General features: G+C 55.3%; 2 protein-coding genes across 2 annotated transcripts; one reads left to right on the forward strand and one right to left on the reverse strand.

Moving 5' to 3' along the window:
* Positions 1-2,282: 2,282 nt before the first annotated feature.
* Positions 2,283-9,181, forward strand: DAZAP2 (DAZ associated protein 2). The gene is made up of 5 exons (XM_066567575.1): positions 2,283-2,292; positions 4,059-4,304; positions 5,176-5,282; positions 6,324-6,560; positions 9,056-9,181. Exons 1-5 carry the CDS (start codon positions 2,283-2,285, stop codon positions 9,179-9,181), a joined length of 726 nt encoding a protein of 241 aa, XP_066423672.1.
* A 1,949-nt stretch (positions 9,182-11,130) lies between these two features.
* Positions 11,131-16,361, reverse strand: SMAGP (small cell adhesion glycoprotein). Its single transcript, XM_066567576.1, has 3 exons — positions 16,331-16,361; positions 16,164-16,274; positions 11,131-11,688 (listed from the first exon to the last, which is right to left on the reverse strand). Exons 1-3 carry the CDS (start codon positions 16,359-16,361, stop codon positions 11,525-11,527), a joined length of 306 nt encoding a protein of 101 aa, XP_066423673.1. The 3' UTR covers positions 11,131-11,524.
* Positions 16,362-20,453: the final 4,092 nt, after the last annotated feature.

Here is a 20,453-nt window from a genome sequence, read left to right on the forward strand (position 1 = left end):
CCAGGGACAGAGACCCGGGAGAGGGACCCGGGACAGGGACCCCTGAGAGCCCCGGGAGAGGAACCCGGGACAGGGACACGGGACAGGGACCAGGGACAGAGAGCCCGGGACAGGGACCCGGGACAGGGACCCAGGGACAGAGAGCCCGGGAGAGGGACCCGGGACAGGGACCCCTGAGAGCCCCGGGAGAGGAACCCGGGACAGGGACCACGGGACAGGGACCCCTAAGAGCCACGGGAGAGGAAACCGGGACAGAGACCCAGGGACAGAGAGCCCGGGAGAGGGACCCGGGACAGGGACCCCTGAGAGAAACCCCGGGAGAGGGACCCGGGACAGGGACCACGGGACAGAGACCCAGGGACAGGGACCCCAGACACCCCCGGAAAAGGGACCCGGGAGAGGGACCCCCGAGACAGAGAGCCCAGAGACCCCCGGGACCCCCGGGAGAGGAACCCGGGACCGTGACCCCCGGGACAGGGACCCAGGGACAGGGACCCAGGAGAGGGACCCGGGACAGGGACCCCGGGACAGGCACTCCCGAACAGGGACCCCAGAGACCCTCGTGACAGAGATCCCCTGAAACCCCCGGGACAGGGACCCGGCAGAGGCACCCGGGAGAGGGACTCGGGACAGAGACCCCAGAGACCCCTGGGAGACGAACCCGGGACAGAGATCACCGGGAGAGGGACCCGGGAGAGGGACCCGGGACAGAGACCCTGGGACTATCCAGAAACACCCCCCCACCCCAACTGGGACAGAGATCCCAAGAGCCCAGAGATGCTCGGGACAGAGACCATCCAGAGACCCCCTCACAATGGGACAAAAACCCCCGAGATCCCCCTGGACGCCCTCTGGAAACCCCCGAGCCAGAGCCCCCCGGGGCCAGAGAGACCCCAGAGCCGGAGACCCCTCCAGGAGCCCCCAAAATCCAGAGGCTCTCAAGATGCCCCCGGGCCCAAAGACCCCCCCGAGGCAGCGACCCCCCCCCCACAACAGAGGGACACCCCAGAGCCCCCCCGGGGTCTAAGGCACCAGGGACACCCCCAGAACCAGAAACCCCGAAACAGAGACCCCCGAGCTGCAGAGGCCTCCTCAGCCCTGGAACCCCAAAACCAGAGACCCTCCCCAGCATCAGAACCACCTCCAGCCAGCCCCAAGACCCCCAAATCAGAGGTTACCGGCCCAGAAACCCCACAAAACCTAGAGCCGAAGTGCCAGGACCCCCCAAACCCCGGATCTCCAATCTGAGACCCCTCAAAACTCCAGACCCAGAGTGCCAAGACCCCCCACAGCCCGGATCCCCAATCCAGGACCCCCTAAAACCCTGGATCCCCAATCCAGGACCTTCCACACCCCAAATCCCCTATCCAGAACCCCCCAAAACCCCAGACCCAGGGTGCCAAGACCCCCCAAAGCCCGGTTCCCCAATCCAGGATCCCCCACACCCCGGATCCTCAATCCAGGACCCCCTCAAACCCTGGATCCCCAATCCAGGACCTTCCACACCCCAAACCCCCTATCCAGAATCCCCCAAAACCCCAGACCCAGGGTGCCAAGACCCCCCAAAGCCCGGTTCCCCAATCCAGGATCCCCCAAACCCCGGATCCCTAATCCCGGATCCCCTAAACCCCAGACCCCGAAGTGTCAGGACCCCCCCCAAACCCCAATCCTCAATCCAGGACCCCCCAAACCCCCAGACCCGATGTGCCAGGACCCCCCAAAACCAAGATACCCAATCCCGGACCCCTCTAATCCAGGACCTCCCCCAAAGCCCAGACTGCCAATTCCAGACCCCCCCAAAACCCCAAATCCCCAATCCCGGACCCCCCAAACCCCGGATCCTCAATCCAGGACGCCCCAAACCCTGAACCCCGAATTCCAGACCCCCCCCAAAACACCAGACTCGGAGTGCCAGGACCCCCCAAACCCCGGATCCCCAATCCAGGACCCCCCCCAAAACCCCAAATCCCCAATTCCAGACCCCCCAACCCCCCAGGACCCCCGAGACGAGAGGGGACAAAGGGGACAGGGGCTGGGGGAAAGGGGGGGACAGGACCCAATATTAATGACCCCAGAGCCAGCCCGACCCCTCCTCATTAATATCATTAATATTCATTAATATTCTAATTAGCCCAGGTGCACCTGTTATAGGCGGCCGCGGCCCAGTTCTGCAGGGCTCATTTGCATACGCGCTGCCGTGATTATGAATATTTAATCCGAATCGTTAAATACCTACAGCTAGTTAAATCCCGGGCTCATTTGCATACATTTGCATAGAGCGAATGGCTTTGCGTACGGGGGAAAGGAAAACAGCTCGGGTGGGGGGGCGGATTTTAATTAACAAAGACTCAGTGGGGGGGCTTGGGGGGCGGGGGGGATGGAGGGAGGGGCGCCCCTAAATGGGTCTGGGGGTCCTTAAATGGGTTTGGGGTCCCTAAGCGGGTCTGGGGGTCTTTAAATGGCTCTGGGGATCCTTAAATGGGTCTGGGGTTCCTAAACGGGTTTGGAGGTCTTTAAATGGGTCTGGGGTCTCTAAGCGGGATCTGGGGGTCCCTAAATGAGTCTGGGGGTCCCTAAATGAGTCTGGGGTCCCTAAACTGGGTCTGGGGTCTCTAAGCGGGATCTGGGGGTCCTAGGTGGGGTCTGGAGGTCCCTAAACGAGTCTGGGGTCTCTAAGCGGGGTCTGGGGGTCCCTAAATGAGTCTGGGGGTCCCTAAATGAGTCTGGGGTCCCTAAGCTGGGTCTGGGGTCTCTAAGCGGGATCTGGGGGTCCCTAAATGAGTCTGGGGTCTCTAGGCGGGGTCTAAGCGTAGCTCGGTGTCTCCCGCCCGCCCCCTCCCCCTTTGAAGATAAATCCGAATTTTTTTCCGTTTCTGCGCCTTCTGAGGGTGAGGAACATTTCCCCTCATGAATTATTCATGAGCACACCCCACGGCCAGCAGGCTCATTTGCATATTCATGCCGCAGCTGCTGCATTATTCATGAGCGGGAGGAAAAGGAGAGATTTGAGTCCTGAAAGTGGGGGCGGAATGCGGGGAGAAAAAAATCCCCCCCAAAAATGGGAATTTGAGACTTTCAGGGGGCATTTCACAACCTAAGGGGGCTCTTTAATCATACAGAGATATATGGATTATTCATATGTAATAATATATATATATACAATTATAATTTTAGCTATAATTATATAATGTAATAATATAATAATATTACATTTATATGTGTGATACACATTATATTTGTTTTATGTACTATATATTCCCTTATTATATCAGATTTGTTGAATTTTAAAAAATATATTATTATGCTATATATTGTGCATTTATATAAAAATTTATTGGCATATATCCATATATATAGTAATATATTTAAATATATATATATATATAATATATTTTTATTTATTATATTTTTATTTATTCAATTTATTATATATTTATATTTTATAGAGTGTATATAATATATTACTATATTATATATTTAAATATATGAATAGAAATAAATAGAAAATAAATAAAAAATATAAAATACATTTTATATAATATATTAAATATATACATATATCTATATATTATGCAATAAAATATTTATATAATAATGCATAATTATGATCTTTGTACTAATATATTATTACAATAATTAATATAATGTCTTATTCATTAGTCCTTATTAATATTTATTTCTATGTATTATACACTACACTATTGTATTAATATTTTAACGTTATTTACTATATTTATATATTATTCTAGTATGTATTATATACCTCTAAAGGTTTTATAGATATTTTATAAATACTTTATAAATATTTATTTTAACTGCAATTGATATTAAATTCTCATGTTATATTTTTAATATTAAATTCTTATTCTTATTAATAAATTCTTATTAGTGCTCAAATATAGAACTCCAGACCCTGTTTAGGGACCCCCAGGCCCTTTTTGGGACCCCCAGACCTATTTAGGGCCCCTTGACCCCACTTAAGGACCCCAGACCCACTTTAGAGACCCCAGACCCTGTTTAGGGACCCCAGACCCTGTTTTGGGATCCCTCCCCTCCAGCCCCTCCCATCGTGACCCCGCCCCCTTTGGGACCCTCCCTCATTTCGTCCCCCAACGTTTCCCGCGGTCCCTTTAAGAGCGCGTGGCCCCGCCCCGAGCGCGATGACGTCACGACGCTCCCTTCCTGTCCCGCTTCCTGCCCCGTCCCTCACCCTCCCCCACGGGCCGCCCCCGCCTCCTCCTCCTCCTCCTCCTCCTCGTCCCGCGCCGTGCCCGCGGGAGCCGCCGCCGCCATGAACGGCAAAGGCAAGGCCGGGCCGGGCCCTCGGTGCCCTCAGCGGAGCCGCCGGGCCTGGCCGGGAGCGCCGCCCGGGGCCGCGGCTCCTTTAAGGGCGCGTGAGGGGCGGGCGGGGCGGGGCGAGGGGCGGGGCCAGGGTTGTCATGGAGACGCGTACTCAGCCTCGCTTTGAGCCGGGAGGCGGGGCTGGGGGAGATACCATGGGGGGGGCGCGGGGGGGGGGTGAGGCTTTGGGGGGAGATACCATGAGAGGGGTAGGGGGGTTCTGAGGGGAGGAGGGGGGCGTGGCAGCGCTGGGGTGACACTGAGGCCGGGCTGATGCCAAGGGGGCACTGGGGGAGCTGCCTGGGGGGGCACAGGGTGGCAGTGATGGGGCTGATGCCCGGGGGGGGCACAGGGTGGGCAGTGATGGGGCTGATGCCCAGGGCGGGCACAGGGGACGGGGGCAATGCCCGGGGGGTGCACGGCAGGGGCAGTGATGGCACCTGAGGGGGGCACAGGGGTGATGCTCGGGGAGGGCACAGGGTGGGCAGTAATGGGGCTGATGCCCAGGGGGGGCACAGGGCCCGGGGGCAATGCCTGGGGGGTGCACGGCAGGGCCAGCACCTGGGGGGGGCACAGGGCCGATGCTCGGGGTGGGCACAGGGTGGGCAGTGATGGCACCAATGCCCAGGGGGGGCACAGGGCACAGGGCCGATGCTCGGGGGGGGGCACAGGGCACGGGGGCGATGCCCAGGGTGGGCACAGCGCCCGGGGCCGATGCCCGGGGGGGGGCACAGCGCCCGGGGGCGATGCCTTTTCCTGGCAGGGCAGTTTTCAGCTCAGTCCCAACCCAAGCCCTCGGTCCCGGCTCTCCTGACCCATTTCTGTCCCCCCCAGGGCCGTTCCCAGCCCAGCCCCTGTTCCCAGCCCCGGCACCCCCCGGGTACCCCCAGGCTCTGCCCCTGCTGCAGCCGCCCCCCTACCCTGAGCCTGCGTACCCCGAGGTAGGTGGGACATGTGGGACACACACATGGGACACACAGGGCACATGGGACACATGGGACAGAGAGGACACGTGGGATACATGGGACAGGCGGGACACGTGGGACACGTGAAACACATGGGATGTATGGGACACGCAGGACAAATGGGACACATGGCACACGTGGGACATGTGGGATGTGTGGGACACACGGGACACACAGGACAGGTGGGACACGTGGGACGTGTGGGATACATGGCACACACGGCACACATGGGACACACAGAATACACAGGTGGGGCACATGGCACACATGGGACACACAGGACACACAGGTGGGGCACATGGCACACGTGGGACACACGGAACATGCACATGGGACACACAGCACACCTGTGACACATGGGACACACCTGTCTGGAGGGGCCTCACCCTGGGACCCCTCCTGTCCCTGGCCCAGGGGAACCCGGAGCTCACCTGGGCAGGGCCCCCCCCTCCCATGGCCCAGGTGACCCAAATTCCCCCATGAGAGCCCAGGGGGGAGCTCAGGTGACCCCAACTCCTGCAGGCAGGCAGGCGAGCCTGGGGGGCCTTGGGACAGAGACCACCCAGAGACCCCCAAAATGGGACAGAGACTACCCAGAGACCCCCCCAATGGGACAGAGATCACCCAGAGACCCCCAAAATGGGACAGAGACCCCCGAGATCCCCCCCCTGGGATAGAGACCCCCGAGACCCCCCCAGTGGGACAGGGACCCCTGAGATCCCCCCTGGGATAGAGACCTCCGAGACCCCCAAAATGGGACAGGGACCCCCGAGATTCCCCCCCTGGACACCCCCTGGAAACTCCCGAGAGCCAGAGAGACCCCTGGGTGCTGGGTGCACACCTGGGTGGGGAGGGTGACACCTGTCTGGGGGGGGTGGCACCTGTCTGGGGGGGTGGCACCTGTCTGGGTGAGGTGACACCTGTCTGGGTGAGGGTGGCACCTGTCTGGGTGAGGTGACACCTGTCTGTGGGGGGTGGCACCTGTGTCACCTCACTGTCTCCTCGCTGTTTTTGCAGCTCTACCGTCTCAGCTTCGTCCCCCTGGGCGCTGCTGGGGTCCCCCCCGTGTCCCCAGCGTGCCCAGGTGCGTCCCTGTACCTGCCCCTGGCCCCGCCCCTGCCCCTGCCGGGCCTGGGCTCCCCCGTGGCCTTTCTGCCCCTGGGCCAGGTGTACCCAGCAGGATCCCCCGTGCTGCTGGAGGGGGGCTTGGACAGCGCTGCCAGGCTGGGCACAGGTGGCACTGCCAGCATCCAGGTGAGGGCAGGTGGAGCTGGGGGGGTGGGAAGGGTTGGGACAGGTGGGAGTGCCAGGATCCAGGTGAGGGCAGGTGGAGCTGGGGGCGTGGCACAGGTGGGAAGGTTTGGGACAGGCCAGGATCCAGGTGAGGGCAGGTGGATCTGTGGGACTGGGACAGGTGGGAAGGGTTGGGACAGGTGGGAGTGCCAGGATCCAGGTGAGGGCAGGTGGAGCTGGGGGGGTGGCACAAGTGGGAGGGTTGGGACAGGTGGCACTGGCAGCATCCCAGGAAGTGCAGGTGGATCTGTGGGGTTTGGGGATTTGGGTGGGGAGGGACCTGAAGATCACCCGGCCCTGGCCCAGGTGAGTCCCAGCCCCATCCAGGTGGCTTTGGGCACTTCCAGGTGGGATTTGGGATCACAGGTGGCCCTGGGTCACAGCTGGGCTGGGCGTGGCCTGGGGGGAGGTGGGCAAGGGGGGCCTTGACCCCCTGACCTCACCTGACCTCACCTGACCCTACCTGACCTCACCTGACCTCACCTGTCCCCACACCTGGGCCTGGCACTTCCTGTGAGCTGGGAGAGGCTCCTGCTCACCCATCCATGCTCACCTGTCCATGCTGACCTGTACCTGCTCACCTGTCCATGCTCACCTGTACCTGCTCACCTGTCCATGCTGACCTGTACCTGCTCACCTGTCCATGCTCACCCGTCCATGCTCACCTGGCCCTGCTCACCTGTCCCTGCTCACCTGGCCCTGCTCACCTGTCCATGCTCACCTGTCCATGCTCACCTGGCCCTGCTCACCTGTCCCTGCTCACCTGTCCATGCTCACCTGTCCATGCTCACCTGGCCCTGCTCACCCGTCCATGCTCACCTGTCCATGCTCACCTGTCCATGCTCACCTGGCCCTGCTCACCTGTCCATGCTCACCTGGCCCTGCTCACCCGTCCATGCTCACCTGTCCATGCTTACCCGTCCATGCTCACCTGGCCCTGCTCACCTGTCCATGCTCACCTGGCCCTGCTCACCTGTCCATGCTCACCTGGCCCTGCTCACCCGTCCATGCTCACCTGTCCATGCTCACCTGTCCATGCTTACCCGTCCATGCTCACCTGGCCCTGCTCACCTGTCCATGCTCACCTGGCCCTGCTCACCTGTCCATGCTCACCCTTCCATGCTCACCTGTCCATGCTCACCCGTCCATGCTCACCTGGCCCTGCTCCCCCAGCCCCCCTGGGCTCCCCTCTCCTGGAGCCTCAGAGGTTCCTGCTCCCCTGGAATTCCCACCTGGAGCCTGGGGACAGGTGACAGTGTGTCCTCATGTCACAGCACAGGTGACAGCACAGGTGACAGCACAGGTGACAGTGTGTCCCTCGGATGGCAGCACAGGTGACAGTGTGCCCCAGGTGACAGCACAGGTGTCCCTCGCCTGGCCCAGGTGCTGCAGCCCCAGGGGTGGCTCGGGGCTGTGTCCCAGCCCTGTCGCTGTCCCTCAGCGGGCTGGGGTGTGACGCTGCCCTCGGCTGTCCCTGGCGCAGGGCCCTCGTGTCCCTCCTGTCACAGCCTTGTCCCCGCTCCTGTTGCGATGCTGACCTCGGCTGTCCCCTGTCATGACAGTGACCTGTCCCATGTCACAACAGTGACCTCAGCTGTCCCCCTGTCCTGACAGTGACCCATCCCCTATCATGACCGTGACCCATCCCCTGTCATGACAGTGACCTTGGCTGCCCCGTGTCGTGACAGTGACCTGTCCCCCTGTCATGACAGTGATCTCAGCTGTCCCCATGTAGTGACAGTGACCCGTCCCCCTATTGTGACAGTGACCCATCCCCGGTCACAACAGTGACCCCTCCCCTATCACGACAGTGACCCGTCCCCTATCGCGACAGTGACCCCTCCCCTATCGTGACAGTGACCCCTCCCCTATCGTGACAGTGACCCCTCCCCTATCGTGAAGATGACCCGTCCCCTGTCATGACACTGACTCGTCCCCTGTCGTGACAGTGACCCCTCCCCTGTCACGACAGTGACCCCTCCCCTATCGCAACAGTGACCCCACCCCTATCACGACACTGACCCGTCCCCTATCACGACAGTGACCCCTCCCCTATCGCGACAGTGACCCCTCCCCTATCACGACAGTGACCCCTCTCCTATCACGACACTGACCCGTCCCCTATCATGACAGTGACCCCTCCCCTATCGTGACAGTGACCCCTCCCCTATCACGACAGTGACCCCACCCCTATCGCGACACTGACCCCTCCCCTATCGCGACAGTGACCCCTCCCCTATCGTGACAGTGACCCCTCCCCTATCGCGACAGTGACCCCTCTCCTATCACGACAGTGACCCCTCCCCTATCGCGACAGTGACCCCTCTCCTATCACGACAGTGACCCATCCCCTATCGCGACAGTGACCCCTCTCCTATCACGACAGTGGTCACTCCCCTATCGCGACAGTGACCCCTCCCCTATCGCGACAGTGACCCGTCCCTGTTTCTTTGCAGCCGCCGCCCACCGGGTGCCCCGCGGGCGCCGCCCCGGTGCCGGTCCCGCCCGGAGCCGCCGTTCTGCTGCCCCCGCGCAAGGGGGGCTTCCCGGGGGGGCCTGGGGGGGGCTTCGGCCTCTGGTGAGGGGGGGCCGTGCTGGGGTCCCCCCTGCCCCTTTGGGGTCCCCCCCCAGCCCCTCCCCCCAGGTACCTGCGCCAGGCCTGGGGACCCCAAAGGTGGGAGGGACCCCCCCCTTCCCCAGGTGACACAAGGGGGTGACGGGGGGGGGGGGGGGTTTGGTCACTTGGGGGGCTCCTTCACAAATGGGGGTGAGCTCAGCCCCGCCCTTTCCTCATTTACATGCAGCTCTAATTAATTAATGGCCTAATTAAGCCCTGGGGATGGGTTTCCCCACCTCATCCCTCTGCTGGACCCATCCAGGGTTCTCTTTTTTTTGGGAAAGGTGGATTTTGGGTAGGAAACAGAAAAAATCTCCTCCCCAGAGGCAAAATTCCCTTCCCAGAGGCAAAAATCTCCTCTGCAAAAGCAAAATTCCTTCCCAGAGGCAAAATTCCCTTCCCAGAGATAAAACCTGAGCCCTTCCTGGCCTGCCCCGAGGTTCCCCCTCACCCTCTCCCACCTTTTCCTCCAGGAACCTCTGTCCTGGGATTTTTTTGAATCCCCTCCCAGTAATTTTGGATTTTTTGCACTTCAGCTCCAATCAAAGCCATGAGCGGTGCCAGGGCCGTGCTGCTGCTCCCGTGGGATCCTCCCCATTCCAGCTAGAGCCAGGTTTAATTAATGCTTAATTAGCAAACGCTTGGTTTTAACTTGAACCTGGCCTTTTTGCACCCGAATTCCTTAAATCCGAGAGGCCGTTTCCATCTGTGCCGGGGGTGGGAAGTGTCAGGGAGCACCCAAATCCCTTGGGTTCCCTCTTTAGGGTCGGGATGGTTTGGGGGTTATCAATGAGGTGTAAATTGGTGGTTTATGGAGGAGTTTTGTGAATGGGACGGTTGTAAATGGATTTTTTATGAATGGTGTGGTTGTAAATAGATTTTGATGAATGGGGTGGTTGTAGGTGGGTTTTATGAATGGGGTATTTGTGAATGGGTTTATCGATGGGTTTATCAATGCATTGATAACCAAACCTCCACAAGCTTTTGGGAGGAACACTTCAGGGATCCTCAGTCGGGTGTTTTTCTTCTTTTTGGTTGTAACTTGATGAAGGAAGAGCTCAGATTCGATTCTATTTTATCTTAAATATTTCACTTTAATCTGAATCTGTGTTCTCTGTGTGTGTGACCATCCCTGACTGTTCCCGAGCTTGGCTCTCGGACTCTCTGTGCTGCACTGAACTTGTGGATTTTTATACTAAAAATCAAAATAAAGATTATTTTGAAAATTTAAATGAAGTAACACATTTCTGTTGGGCCTCTGAGAACCCCTTTGGCTGCTGCCAGCCAGGGCTTTCCTCACTTCTTTCCTTTTTCCTGCTGCATTGGGAAATTCCTCATATTACTTTTTTGGGGGGTATTTGGGGTTTTTCCTACCCTTGGGCACCCACATATTCCTTCCATGGTTGGCTTCATAAATTAAGGAAGAAAAAAACTCAAACCAAACGAAATCAGCCTGTAGATCCTCAGCTTTAGGCAGAAGTCCAGCTCCAGGGAATTTTGGGAGATCACAAGCTCCAGGGGATTCAGGCAGATCCCAGCTCCAGGATATTTAGGCTGAACCCCAGGGAATTTAGGCAGTTTCTAATTTAGGTGGATCCTCAAATCCAAGGAATTTAGGCAGTTTCTAATTTAGGTGGATCCTCAAATCCAGGGAATTTAGGCAGAATCCCAAAGCCAGGAAATGCAGGTAGAGCCCCAGCTCCATGGGATTTAGGCAGATCCCACTGAGGAAGATTCCCCACCTCCAAAAATTTTCAGGAGATCCTCAGCTCTGGGATATTTCAGTGGATCCCCAACTGCAGGAAATTTGGGCAGATCCCTGATGCCAGGGAATTCAGGCAGCATCCTTAACTCCTGACAATTCATGTAGACCCCCAGCTCCAGGGAATTTGGGGAGACCACAAGCTCCAGGGGATTCAGGCAGATCCCAGCTCCAGGATATTTAGGCTGAACCTCAACCCCAGGGAATTTAGGCAGTTTCCAATTTAGGTGGATCCCCAAATCCAAGGAATTTAGGCAATTTCCAATTTAAGTGGATCCCCAAATCCAAGGAATTTAGGCAGAATCCCAAAGCCAGGAAATGCAGGTAGAGCCCCAGCTCCATGGGATTTAGGCAGATCCCACTGAGGAAGATCCCCCACCTCCAGGGAATTTCAGCAGATCCTCAGCTCTGGGATATTTCAATTCTGGGAAATTTGGGCAGATCCCTGACGCCAGGGAATTCAGGCAGCATCCTTAACTCCTGACAATTCACATAGGCCTCCATCTCCAGGGAGTTTCGGGAGCTGTGTGGATCCCAGGCGTGTCCTTAGATAAAATATTCCTCTTTGTCCTTGGCCGGAGGCTCCTCCCGCGGGGCGGTGTCGGGCTCGGGCTGCTCGTAGGTGTGGTAGGAGCCCTGGTTCCGGTACAGGTAAATCCCAATCACCACCAGCACGGTCAGCAGGGTCAGGAACACCAGGGTGATCACCACTGCAGGGCAGGCACAGGTGTGACAGGTGAGATGTGTTAGAATAATTACCAATATTGCTGGACAGGACGTGCCTGGGCTTGTCTGGCCCCTGCTGCTTGACCAAAAGGCAGCAACTGTGGTGATTTCACCCCACAGATACTTTTGGCTACCTGGATCACCCCAGAGACACCTTTGCCTGCCTGGGTGTGTGGTGTTTCACCCCACAGACAGTTTTTGGCTACCTGGATCACCCCACAGACACTTTTGGCTACCTGGATCACCCCAGACACCTTTGCCTGCCTGGGTGTGTGGTGTTTCACCCCACAGACACTTTTGCCTGGCTGGGTGTGTGGTGATTTCACCCCACAGACAGTTTTTGGCTACCTGGATCACCCCACAGACACTTTTTCCTGGCTGGGTGCTGCAGCTGGGCACTGCAGACAAGTCCAGGCCTGCAGGAGCTCTGGTGCTGCTGGGATGGAGCTTCCCCCCATAACAGGGGCTGCTCCTCAGGTTTCCTTCTGTGGAGAAGCTTTAAGGGGATGGTGAAGGAAAGGAGTCGGTTCTGATGGAGGGTTTGGATCCAGAGCTTTATTCTGGCCTCTGAATGCAGCACCAGCTCCAACAGAACTCCCTGAGCCCGTGGTTGCTGTTCCAGAAGGGCCTCGAGTGATTGGCAAAATTCAAAAGATGCTTTCCACCCCTGGAGGACATTGGGCCATCCAGGTGTCCTTTGTCCCTTTGTCCCTCCCCTCCCTGCCCCTTCCCTGCCCCTCTCCCCGGGGTTAAAGGAGCAGCAGCCACGGGCTCAGGGAGTTCTGTTGGAGCTGGTGCTGCATTCAGAGGCCAGAATAAAGCTCTGGATCCAAACCCTCCAGCAGAGCCGACTCCTTTCCTTCACCATCCCCTTAAAGCTTCTCCAGCAGAGGGAAACCTGAGGAGCAGCCCCTGTTATGGGGGAAGCTCCATCCCAGCAGCACCAGAGCTCCTGGACTTGTCCATGTGCCAACTGCAGCACCCAGGCAGCCAAAAATCTCTCAGGGGTGAAACCCCACACACCCAGCTGGCCAAAGGTGTCTGTGGGGTGAAATCACCACAGTTGCTGCTATTCGGTTCAGCAGCAAGGGCCAGACAAGCTCAGGCACATCCCGTCTGGCAATATTGGTAATTATTCCAATATATGAGCCAATTTGATTAATAAGGAGAATTTATTCTGTGAAAAATGCGTATTTTATGATTGGCTTTTCGCAAATATTCAAATGAATATTGTATGTGTTGTGTGAGAAAGTGATGCTGTATTAATTCTCCTAAGTAGTGCGTTAAATATAGTTTTAGGTTATAACAAAATGTTAAAATAGAAACTCTGCTATGTAGGATACTTTTTTCCTAAAGAAAGGACTCGCACTGAGATAGCAGCCACAGGACACCTGAATCTTTCAGAGAAAGAGAATTTATTGCTCCATTATCAGGAGAAATGAACTTCTTCCTGCCTCACTCAGAGAGGATGATGCTGTCAGGATTCAGAGGAAGAAGCTGACACTGCCCAGACAGAATCCTGTGTTTGAATGGAATTTATGCATCATGGATGAGGTGTATGAATATGCAACAGGCTGTTGCTTTTAAGGGTAATCCTCTGTTAATGTGGGTCCTTTTTTGGGCTTATTTTGCCCAGAAAAGGTACCTGGACTATCTGTAACTCTTTGTTTCTATTGTCCCATATTGTCCCAATTCAAACTGTCTAAATTATTATTACTCTAATTGCATTACTATTTTTATAACCATTTTATTATCATTAAACTTTTAAAATTTTAAAAACGAGCGATTGGCGTTTTTCACAATTCTATAATTAAAATACAACGGTAAAAAGGCCACAAGCAAAGCTCAGATCAGCACTGACCCAGGCTGACAGCGTTGGTGACACAGGGGGGACACTCTGGCTCCTCTGGCCATCACCAAGAGAAAACTCTCACAGAGTCTTTTCACACATTTCCAAGCAAGAAGAGTTTCTTGCTTTCTTATCATTGATTTTATCCTTTTAGCATCTTCATGTAGTTTTTCCTTTCCTGCTGCTGCTCTTGCTGAGAGTTTCCCAAAACTGGTCAATAATTCACCTTGTTAGGGGAAAATCTCCTGCAAAATGCACATTCTAGGAGACCCAGATTTATCTTATTGATGATGCACATCGAATGCACATTGCTGGGGTTTGGCCAGAGGAATAATCCTGTGGAATTAACATTTCATTCAGGCTGGGATTTTGGTGCATATTGCTGTAATCTCATCAGGGAAATAGTGGATTTGTGTTTCCAAACCAGCTCTGGGTCTGCTGGGAGATAAAACCAGCACTGGGAGATAAAAGAAACAATGGGGAGGATTCCACTGATTGATGAATGGAAAAAGAGAATTGCTTTTACAAATAAAATTTCAGTTTGCTGATAAATGAAATTGGACATTGAAAGATGAAAGAAACAATGGGGAAGAAAAACCCCTAAATTCCATAAGAATTAAAAATTAAAAGGGAGGATTATACATTAGAGGGGAATCTTTGGTATCAGGTGTTCTGGGAAGTCTGAACCTCTCAAACACTTCAGAAATGGGGAAAAAGAGAGGGAAATTGGGATAAAAAGGAGGCTGCATCCTCCAAAAGTCTGAGAGATCCCAGGGGATGCCCCATGGCCTCTGCCTTTATTGCAATAAAGCAAAAGGACTCCTCTGGCTCCTTTCTGGACACAAACTTCTGGTGTTTATGGATTAATTTTCCTAACAGAGGAAATTTCCCCAGAACCCTCCTTTGGTACGCCAGGATTTTCACCAGGTGAGATTACTTTGGGAAATTCCCTCTGATGAGATTACAGCGATATGCACCAAAATCCCAGCCTGAATGAAATGTTAATTCCACAGGATTATTCCTCTGGCCAAACCCCAGCAATGTGCATTCGATGTGCATCATTAATAAGATAAATCTGGGTCTCCTAGAATGTGCATTGCAGGAGATTTTCCTCTAACAAGGTGAATTATTGACCAGTTTTGGGAAACTCTCAGCGAGAGAAGCAGCAGGAAAGGAAAAACTACATGAAGATGCTAAAAGGATAAAATCAATGATAAGAAAGCAAGAAACCCTCCCAGAAGCTTGGAAATGTATGAAAAGACTTTGTGAGAGTTTTCTCTTGGTGATGCCCGGAGGAGCCAGAGTGCCCCCCCTGTGTCACCAACGCTGTCAGGACCTGACCTTTGCTTGTGGCCTTCTTACCATTGTATTTTAATTATGAATAAATTCTTCTTATGAATCAAATTGGCTAATTCATTTATAACATAGCCTGTAATAGATGATATGTGTAAATTCTTGCTGAGGCTACAGTAATCTCACCTGATGAAAGTCCTGGCATACCAAAGGAGGGTTCAGGAAATTCCCTCCGATGAGATTACAGCGATATGCACCAAAATCCCAGCCTGAATGAAATGTTAATTCCACAGAATTATTCCTCTGGCCAAAGCCCAGCAATGTGCATTCGATGTGCATCATTAATAAGATAAATCTGTGTCTCCTAGAATGTGCATTTCAGGAGATTTTCCTCTAACAAGGTGAATTATTGACCAGTTTTGGGAAACTCTCAGCAAGAGCAGCAGCAGGAAAGGAAAAACTACATGAAAATGCTAAAAGGATAAAATCAATTATAAGAAAGCAAGAGACCCTCCTTGCTTGGAAATGTATAAAAAGACTCTGTGGGAGTTTTCTCTTGGTGATGGCCAGAGGAGCCAGAGTGCCCCCCCTGTGTCACCAACGCTGTCAGGACCTGATCTTTGCTTGTGGCCTTTTTACCATTGTATTTTAATTATGAATAAATTCTTCTTATGAATCAAATTGGCTAATTCATTTATAACATAGCCTGTAATATATGATATGTGTAAATTCTTGCTGAGGCTACAGTAATCTCACCTGATGAAAGTCCTGGCATACCAAAGGAGGGTTCAGGAAATTCCCTCCGATGAGATTACAGCGATATGCACCAAAATCCCAGCCTGAATGAAATGTTAATTCCACAGGATTATTCCTCTGGCCAAACCCCAGCAATGTGCATTCGATGTGCATCATCAATAAGATAAATCTGGGTCTCCTAGAATGCATTTTGTAGGAGATTTTCCCCTAACAAGGTGAATTATTGACCAGTTTTGGGAAATTCTCAGCAAGAGCAGCAGCAGGAAAGGAAAAACTACATGAAGATGCTAAAAGGATAAAATCAATGATAAGAAAGCAAGGAACCCTCCCAGAAGCTTGGAAATGTATGAAAAGGCTTAGTGAGAGTTTTCTCTTGGTGATGACCCAGAGGAGCCAGAGTGCCCCCCCTGTGTCACCAACGCTGTCAGGACCTGACCTTTGCTTGTGGCCTTTTTACCGTTGTATTTTAATTCTGGGATAAATTCTCCTTATTAGTCAAATTGGTTAATTAACGTATAACACAGGGCTGAGCCCCGGGGCGAGCGGGAGCCGCGGCCTCACCTGCGATCACGGCGGTGTCGGCGTCCTCATGGCCGGGGGGGGTGGGAGCCTTCCTCAGGTACGGCGTGGTCAGGTCTTCCTCGGGACAGGGAGAGAGGGAGGTCAGGGAGGGCTGAGCCGGGTGGAGAAGGTGGGAAGAGCGAGGAGAAGCGGCCCCAGGCGCTCACCTGAGCTCAGGTGGGGCTGATCTCCCTCCATCGCATCGGCTCCTTCCAGGGGAAGGTTTGGGCTCCTTCAGAGCTGCCAAAAATAGCGATAAAAGCGGTGAATTCCCACTCAGTGCCCCATCACCTGCGCTCAGGTGGGGCTGAGCTCCCTCCTTCCAGCGCCTCCTTCCAGGTGAGGCTCCGGGTTCCTTCGGAGCTGCCAAAAATAGGGATAAAAGTCGTGATTTCCCCCCCAGTCACCCCAAAAGGCTCCGCGCGAGGGGGGTGGCGCAGCACCAGTAACGCACTGGAATTACTGGGGCTGGTGTCGCAGCCGGGGCAGGGAAGAACCAGCCCCTGGCTGGATTCACTCCCAGGTTTTTGGAGCTTCAAAGCGCCTGAAAGTCCTTGAAAATGCCCCAAATGCGGGGCCGGAGCTCGGGAATTGCCCGACCCACCTTGGCTGTGCCCGATGGGGACCCCCGGGGGCCCCCCCAAGTGTCCCGGCGGTGGCTCCGGGGCTCGGGGCCGGGCGGCTCCGGGGCGCGGGGATTCCGTGACTCAGCGCGGCCGGGGCGAATCCAATCCCATTTGTTTGGGGTTTTTTAAAAAAAGAGGAAATCGAGCGGCGGGAGCGGGGCCGGAGTGGGGCGGGGCCACGGCCGGGTCGGGAGCGGGAATTTAGGGCTGGGGTGGCCGGGAATTGGGGCCGGGGGCGGGAATTTAGGGCTGGGGGCGCCGGGAATTGGGGCCGGGAATTTAGGGCTGGGGGCGCCGGGAATTGGGGCCGGGGGCGCTCCGGGAATTTGGGGCCGGGGGCGCGCCGGGAATTGGGGCCGGGGGCGCTCCGGGAATTGGGGCTGGGAGAGCGCCGGGAATTGGGGCCGGGGGCGCTCCGGGAATTTGGGGCCGGGGGCGCGCCGGGAATTGGGGCCGGGGGCGCTCCGGGAATTGGGGCTGGGGGCGCTCCGGGAATTGGGGCTGGGGGAGCGCCGGGAATTTGGGGCTGGGGGCGCGACGGGAATTGGGGCTGGGGGCGCGCCGGGAACTGGGGCCGGGGGCGCGCCGGGAATTTGGGGCCGGGGGCGCTCCGGGAATTTGGGGCCGGGGGCGCGCCGGGAATTGGGGCTGGGGGCGCGCCGGGAATTGGAGCCGGGGGCGCGCCGGGAATTTGGGCCGGGGGCGCTCCGGGAATTTGGGGCTGGGAGAGCGCCGGGAATTTGGGGCTGGGGAGGGGGGACCGGGAATTGGGTCTGGGGGCGCCGGGAACTGGGGCTTGGGGAGTCGGGAATTTGGTTTGGGTGAGCCCCCTGATCTGGGGCTGGGGGGAGGCAGGAATTTGGTTTAGGGGAGCTGGGAGTTGGGGCTGGGGGAGCACCGGGAATTGGGGCTGGGGGCGCCCGGAGTTGGAGCTGGGGGCGCTTCGGGAACTGGGGCTGGGGGAGCGCCGGGAATTTGGTTTGGGGGAGCCCCGGGAATTGGGGCTGGGGGCGCCGGGAGTTGGGGCTGGGAGGGAGCCTCGGGTGTTGGGGATGAGGGGAACCGGGAATTGGGGCTGGGGGTGCTGGGAATTGGGGCTGGGGGAGCCCCGGGAATTGGGTCTGGGGCACCCCGGGAATTGGGTCTGGGGGCTCCGGAGCTCGGGCCGTGACCGTTCCCCTCCCGCAGGGCTCAGGGAGGGGCGGGACCCGAGCACGCAAAGCCCGGCTCAGGCCGGCGGCAGCCGCCGCTCCTTGAACTCAGTTTTAATTAAATCAGCTCTGCATTAAACCCAGTTGTGCTTTAAACCCAGCTTTGCTTTAAACCTGGTTTTGCTGTCAGACCAGTTCTGCTTTAAAACTAGTCCTGCATTAAACTTTGTTTTAAGCCTGTTTCACTTTAAACTTTGCTTTGCTTTAAACCTTGTTTTGCTTTAAATCCAGCTTTGTTTGAAACCTAACTCTGCATTAACCCAAACTTTGTTTTAAACCCGATTTTTTCTTCAACTCAGCTTTGCATTAGACCCGATTTTATTTCCAGCACAATTTTGCTTTAAGCCTGATTTTACTTTAGTCCAGTCCTATGTTAAACCCAGCTTTTCTTTAAACTTAGTTTTGCTTTAAACTCACTTTGCTTTAAACCCAACTTCACTTTAAGTCCAGCTTTTCATTAAACCCAGCTTTGAATCAAAGCTGATTTTGCCTTAAAACCAGCTTTCCTTTACATTGAGTTTGCTTTAGACGTGATTTTGCTTTAAACACAGATTTGCATTACATCCAGAGCTGCTTTAATCCCAGCTTTGTTTTAAATTCGGTTTTGCTTTAAACCCAACTTTGAATGACACCAAGTTTTGCTTTGAACAGTTTTGTTTTCAATCCAGTTTTGCTTTAAGTCCGGTTTTGCTTTAACCCAGCCCCTCATTAAGCCCAGCTTTGCTGTGAGGCTCCCCCAGCAGAGCTCTCCGGGCCTTTCCCAAAGCCAACCTCGACCTTCCCACGGAGCAGCTGCTGCTCCCGGGCGGCTTCAGGGCAAAAACCGGGGTTAAATTCCCCAAAAGAAACTGGGCTTTAAGAGAACAGGAGGAACAGGCGCTGCTGGGTGGAACAGGGGCTGGGCTGAGCTTTGGGAAGGGTTTATTGGGAAGAGTTTGGCGTTGCCAGTGAGGAACACAAACCAGTTCTGGGCCCCAGCACCCCAAAAACGCAGCCCTGGGACCCCCACGCCTGAGGATGGGAATGCTGGGACTCACCAAAGGTTTAAGCCGGGTTTTATCTGAGGGAAGGGTTTGATTTCCATCAAACACGCGTGGTGCTGGAAGGGGAGCTCCTCCTGCTCTCTCCGGGGCAGGGATGCTCCCCATGGATCCCTCCCTGCTCCCGCCTCGGGATCGTGGGAAGGAATCACCCAAACCCTGCGGGAAGGCCCCGGTGCTTCCCAAAACCCTCGGCATTTCTGGCAGTGCCGAGGGTTCCGGATCCAGCCCGGAAAGGGGGGGCTGGAGCGGCAGTGAATCATTCCCATCCCGATGCATTTCAATGTGTTCTTAAAGCCGGCTTGTGAAAAACCCTCATCTTCCTCATTCCTGCGCTCCGGCCGAGCGGCTCCAGAGCCGTTCCCAAGGGAAACCCTGCCCCGCTCGGCTGCTGCGATCCCAAAAACTCCTTCCAGGAGCGCCGGGGATGCAGCCGCCCATTCCCATCCCCATTCCCGTTCTCCATGCCTGGAGGACAGGAGGAACAAACCGTCCCTACAGACTTTAGGGCTGCTCAGCAGGGCCTTTACAGCCCCCCCATTCCCATCCCCATTCCCAGTGCCTGGAGGACAGGAGGAACAAACAGTCCCTACGGATTTTTAGGGGTGCTTGGCAGGGCCTTTACAGCCCCTCCATTCCCATCCCTATCCTCATTTCCATTCCCATTCCCAGTGCCTGGAGGACAGGAGGAACAAACTTTCCCTACAGATTTTTAGGGGTGCTTGGCAGCACTTTTACAGCCCCCCCCCATTCCCATCCCCATTCCTGTTCTTGGTGCCTGGAGGACGAGAGGAACAAACCGTCCCTACAGATTTTTAGGGCTGCTCAGCGGGGCCTTTACAGCTCCCCCATTCCCATTCCCATCCCCATTCCCGTTCTCGATGCCTGGAGAACAAGAGGAATAAACCGTCCCTATAGATTTTTAGGGCTGCTCAGCAGGGCCTTTACAGCCCCCCCATTCCCATCCCCATTCCCAGTGCCTGGAGGACGAGAGGAGCAAACCGTCCCTACAGATTTTTAGGGGTGCTTGGGAGCACTTTTACAGCCCCTCCATTCCCATCCCTATCCCCATTCCCATTCCCGTTCTCAGTGCCTGGAGAACAAGAGGAACAAACCGTCCCTACAGATTTTTAGGGGTGTTTGGGAGCACCTTTACAGCCCCCCTATCCCCATTCCCACTCCTGTTCCCAGTGCCTGGAGGACAGGAGGAGCAAACCAACCCTACAATGATTTTTTAGGGGTGCTTGGGAGCACTTTTACAGCCCCCCTATCCCCATCCCCATTCCCATTCTCGGTGCCTGGAGGACAGGAGGAGCAAACCATCCCTACAGATTTTTAGGGCTGCTCAGCAGGGCCTTTACAGCCCCCCCATTCCCATCCCCATTCCCAGTGCCTGGAGGACAGGAGGAACAA

The sequence above is a fragment of the Molothrus aeneus genome, chromosome 30, assembly GCF_037042795.1.
Source record: "Molothrus aeneus isolate 106 chromosome 30, BPBGC_Maene_1.0, whole genome shotgun sequence".
In the NCBI taxonomy this organism is placed as follows: Eukaryota; Metazoa; Chordata; class Aves; order Passeriformes; family Icteridae; genus Molothrus; species Molothrus aeneus.

Bases quoted from the DNA above. Each gene is read 5' to 3' on its own strand.
- DAZAP2 (XM_066567575.1), top strand. The intron at 4,305-5,175 runs GCAAGGCCGGGC...TGTCCCCCCCAG, and splicing joins CGCCGCCATGAACGGCAAAG to GGCCGTTCCCAGCCCAGCCC. The intron at 6,561-9,055 runs GTGAGGGCAGGT...GTTTCTTTGCAG, and splicing joins GTGGCACTGCCAGCATCCAG to CCGCCGCCCACCGGGTGCCC.
- SMAGP (XM_066567576.1), bottom strand. From the start codon at position 16,361: ATGGAGGGAGATCAGCCCCACCTGAGCTCAG. The intron at 16,275-16,330 runs GTGAGCGCCTGG...ACCCGGCTCAGC, and splicing joins TCAGCCCCACCTGAGCTCAG to CCTCCCTGACCTCCCTCTCT. The intron at 11,689-16,163 runs GTGAGGCCGCGG...CCTGCCCTGCAG, and splicing joins CGACACCGCCGTGATCGCAG to TGGTGATCACCCTGGTGTTC.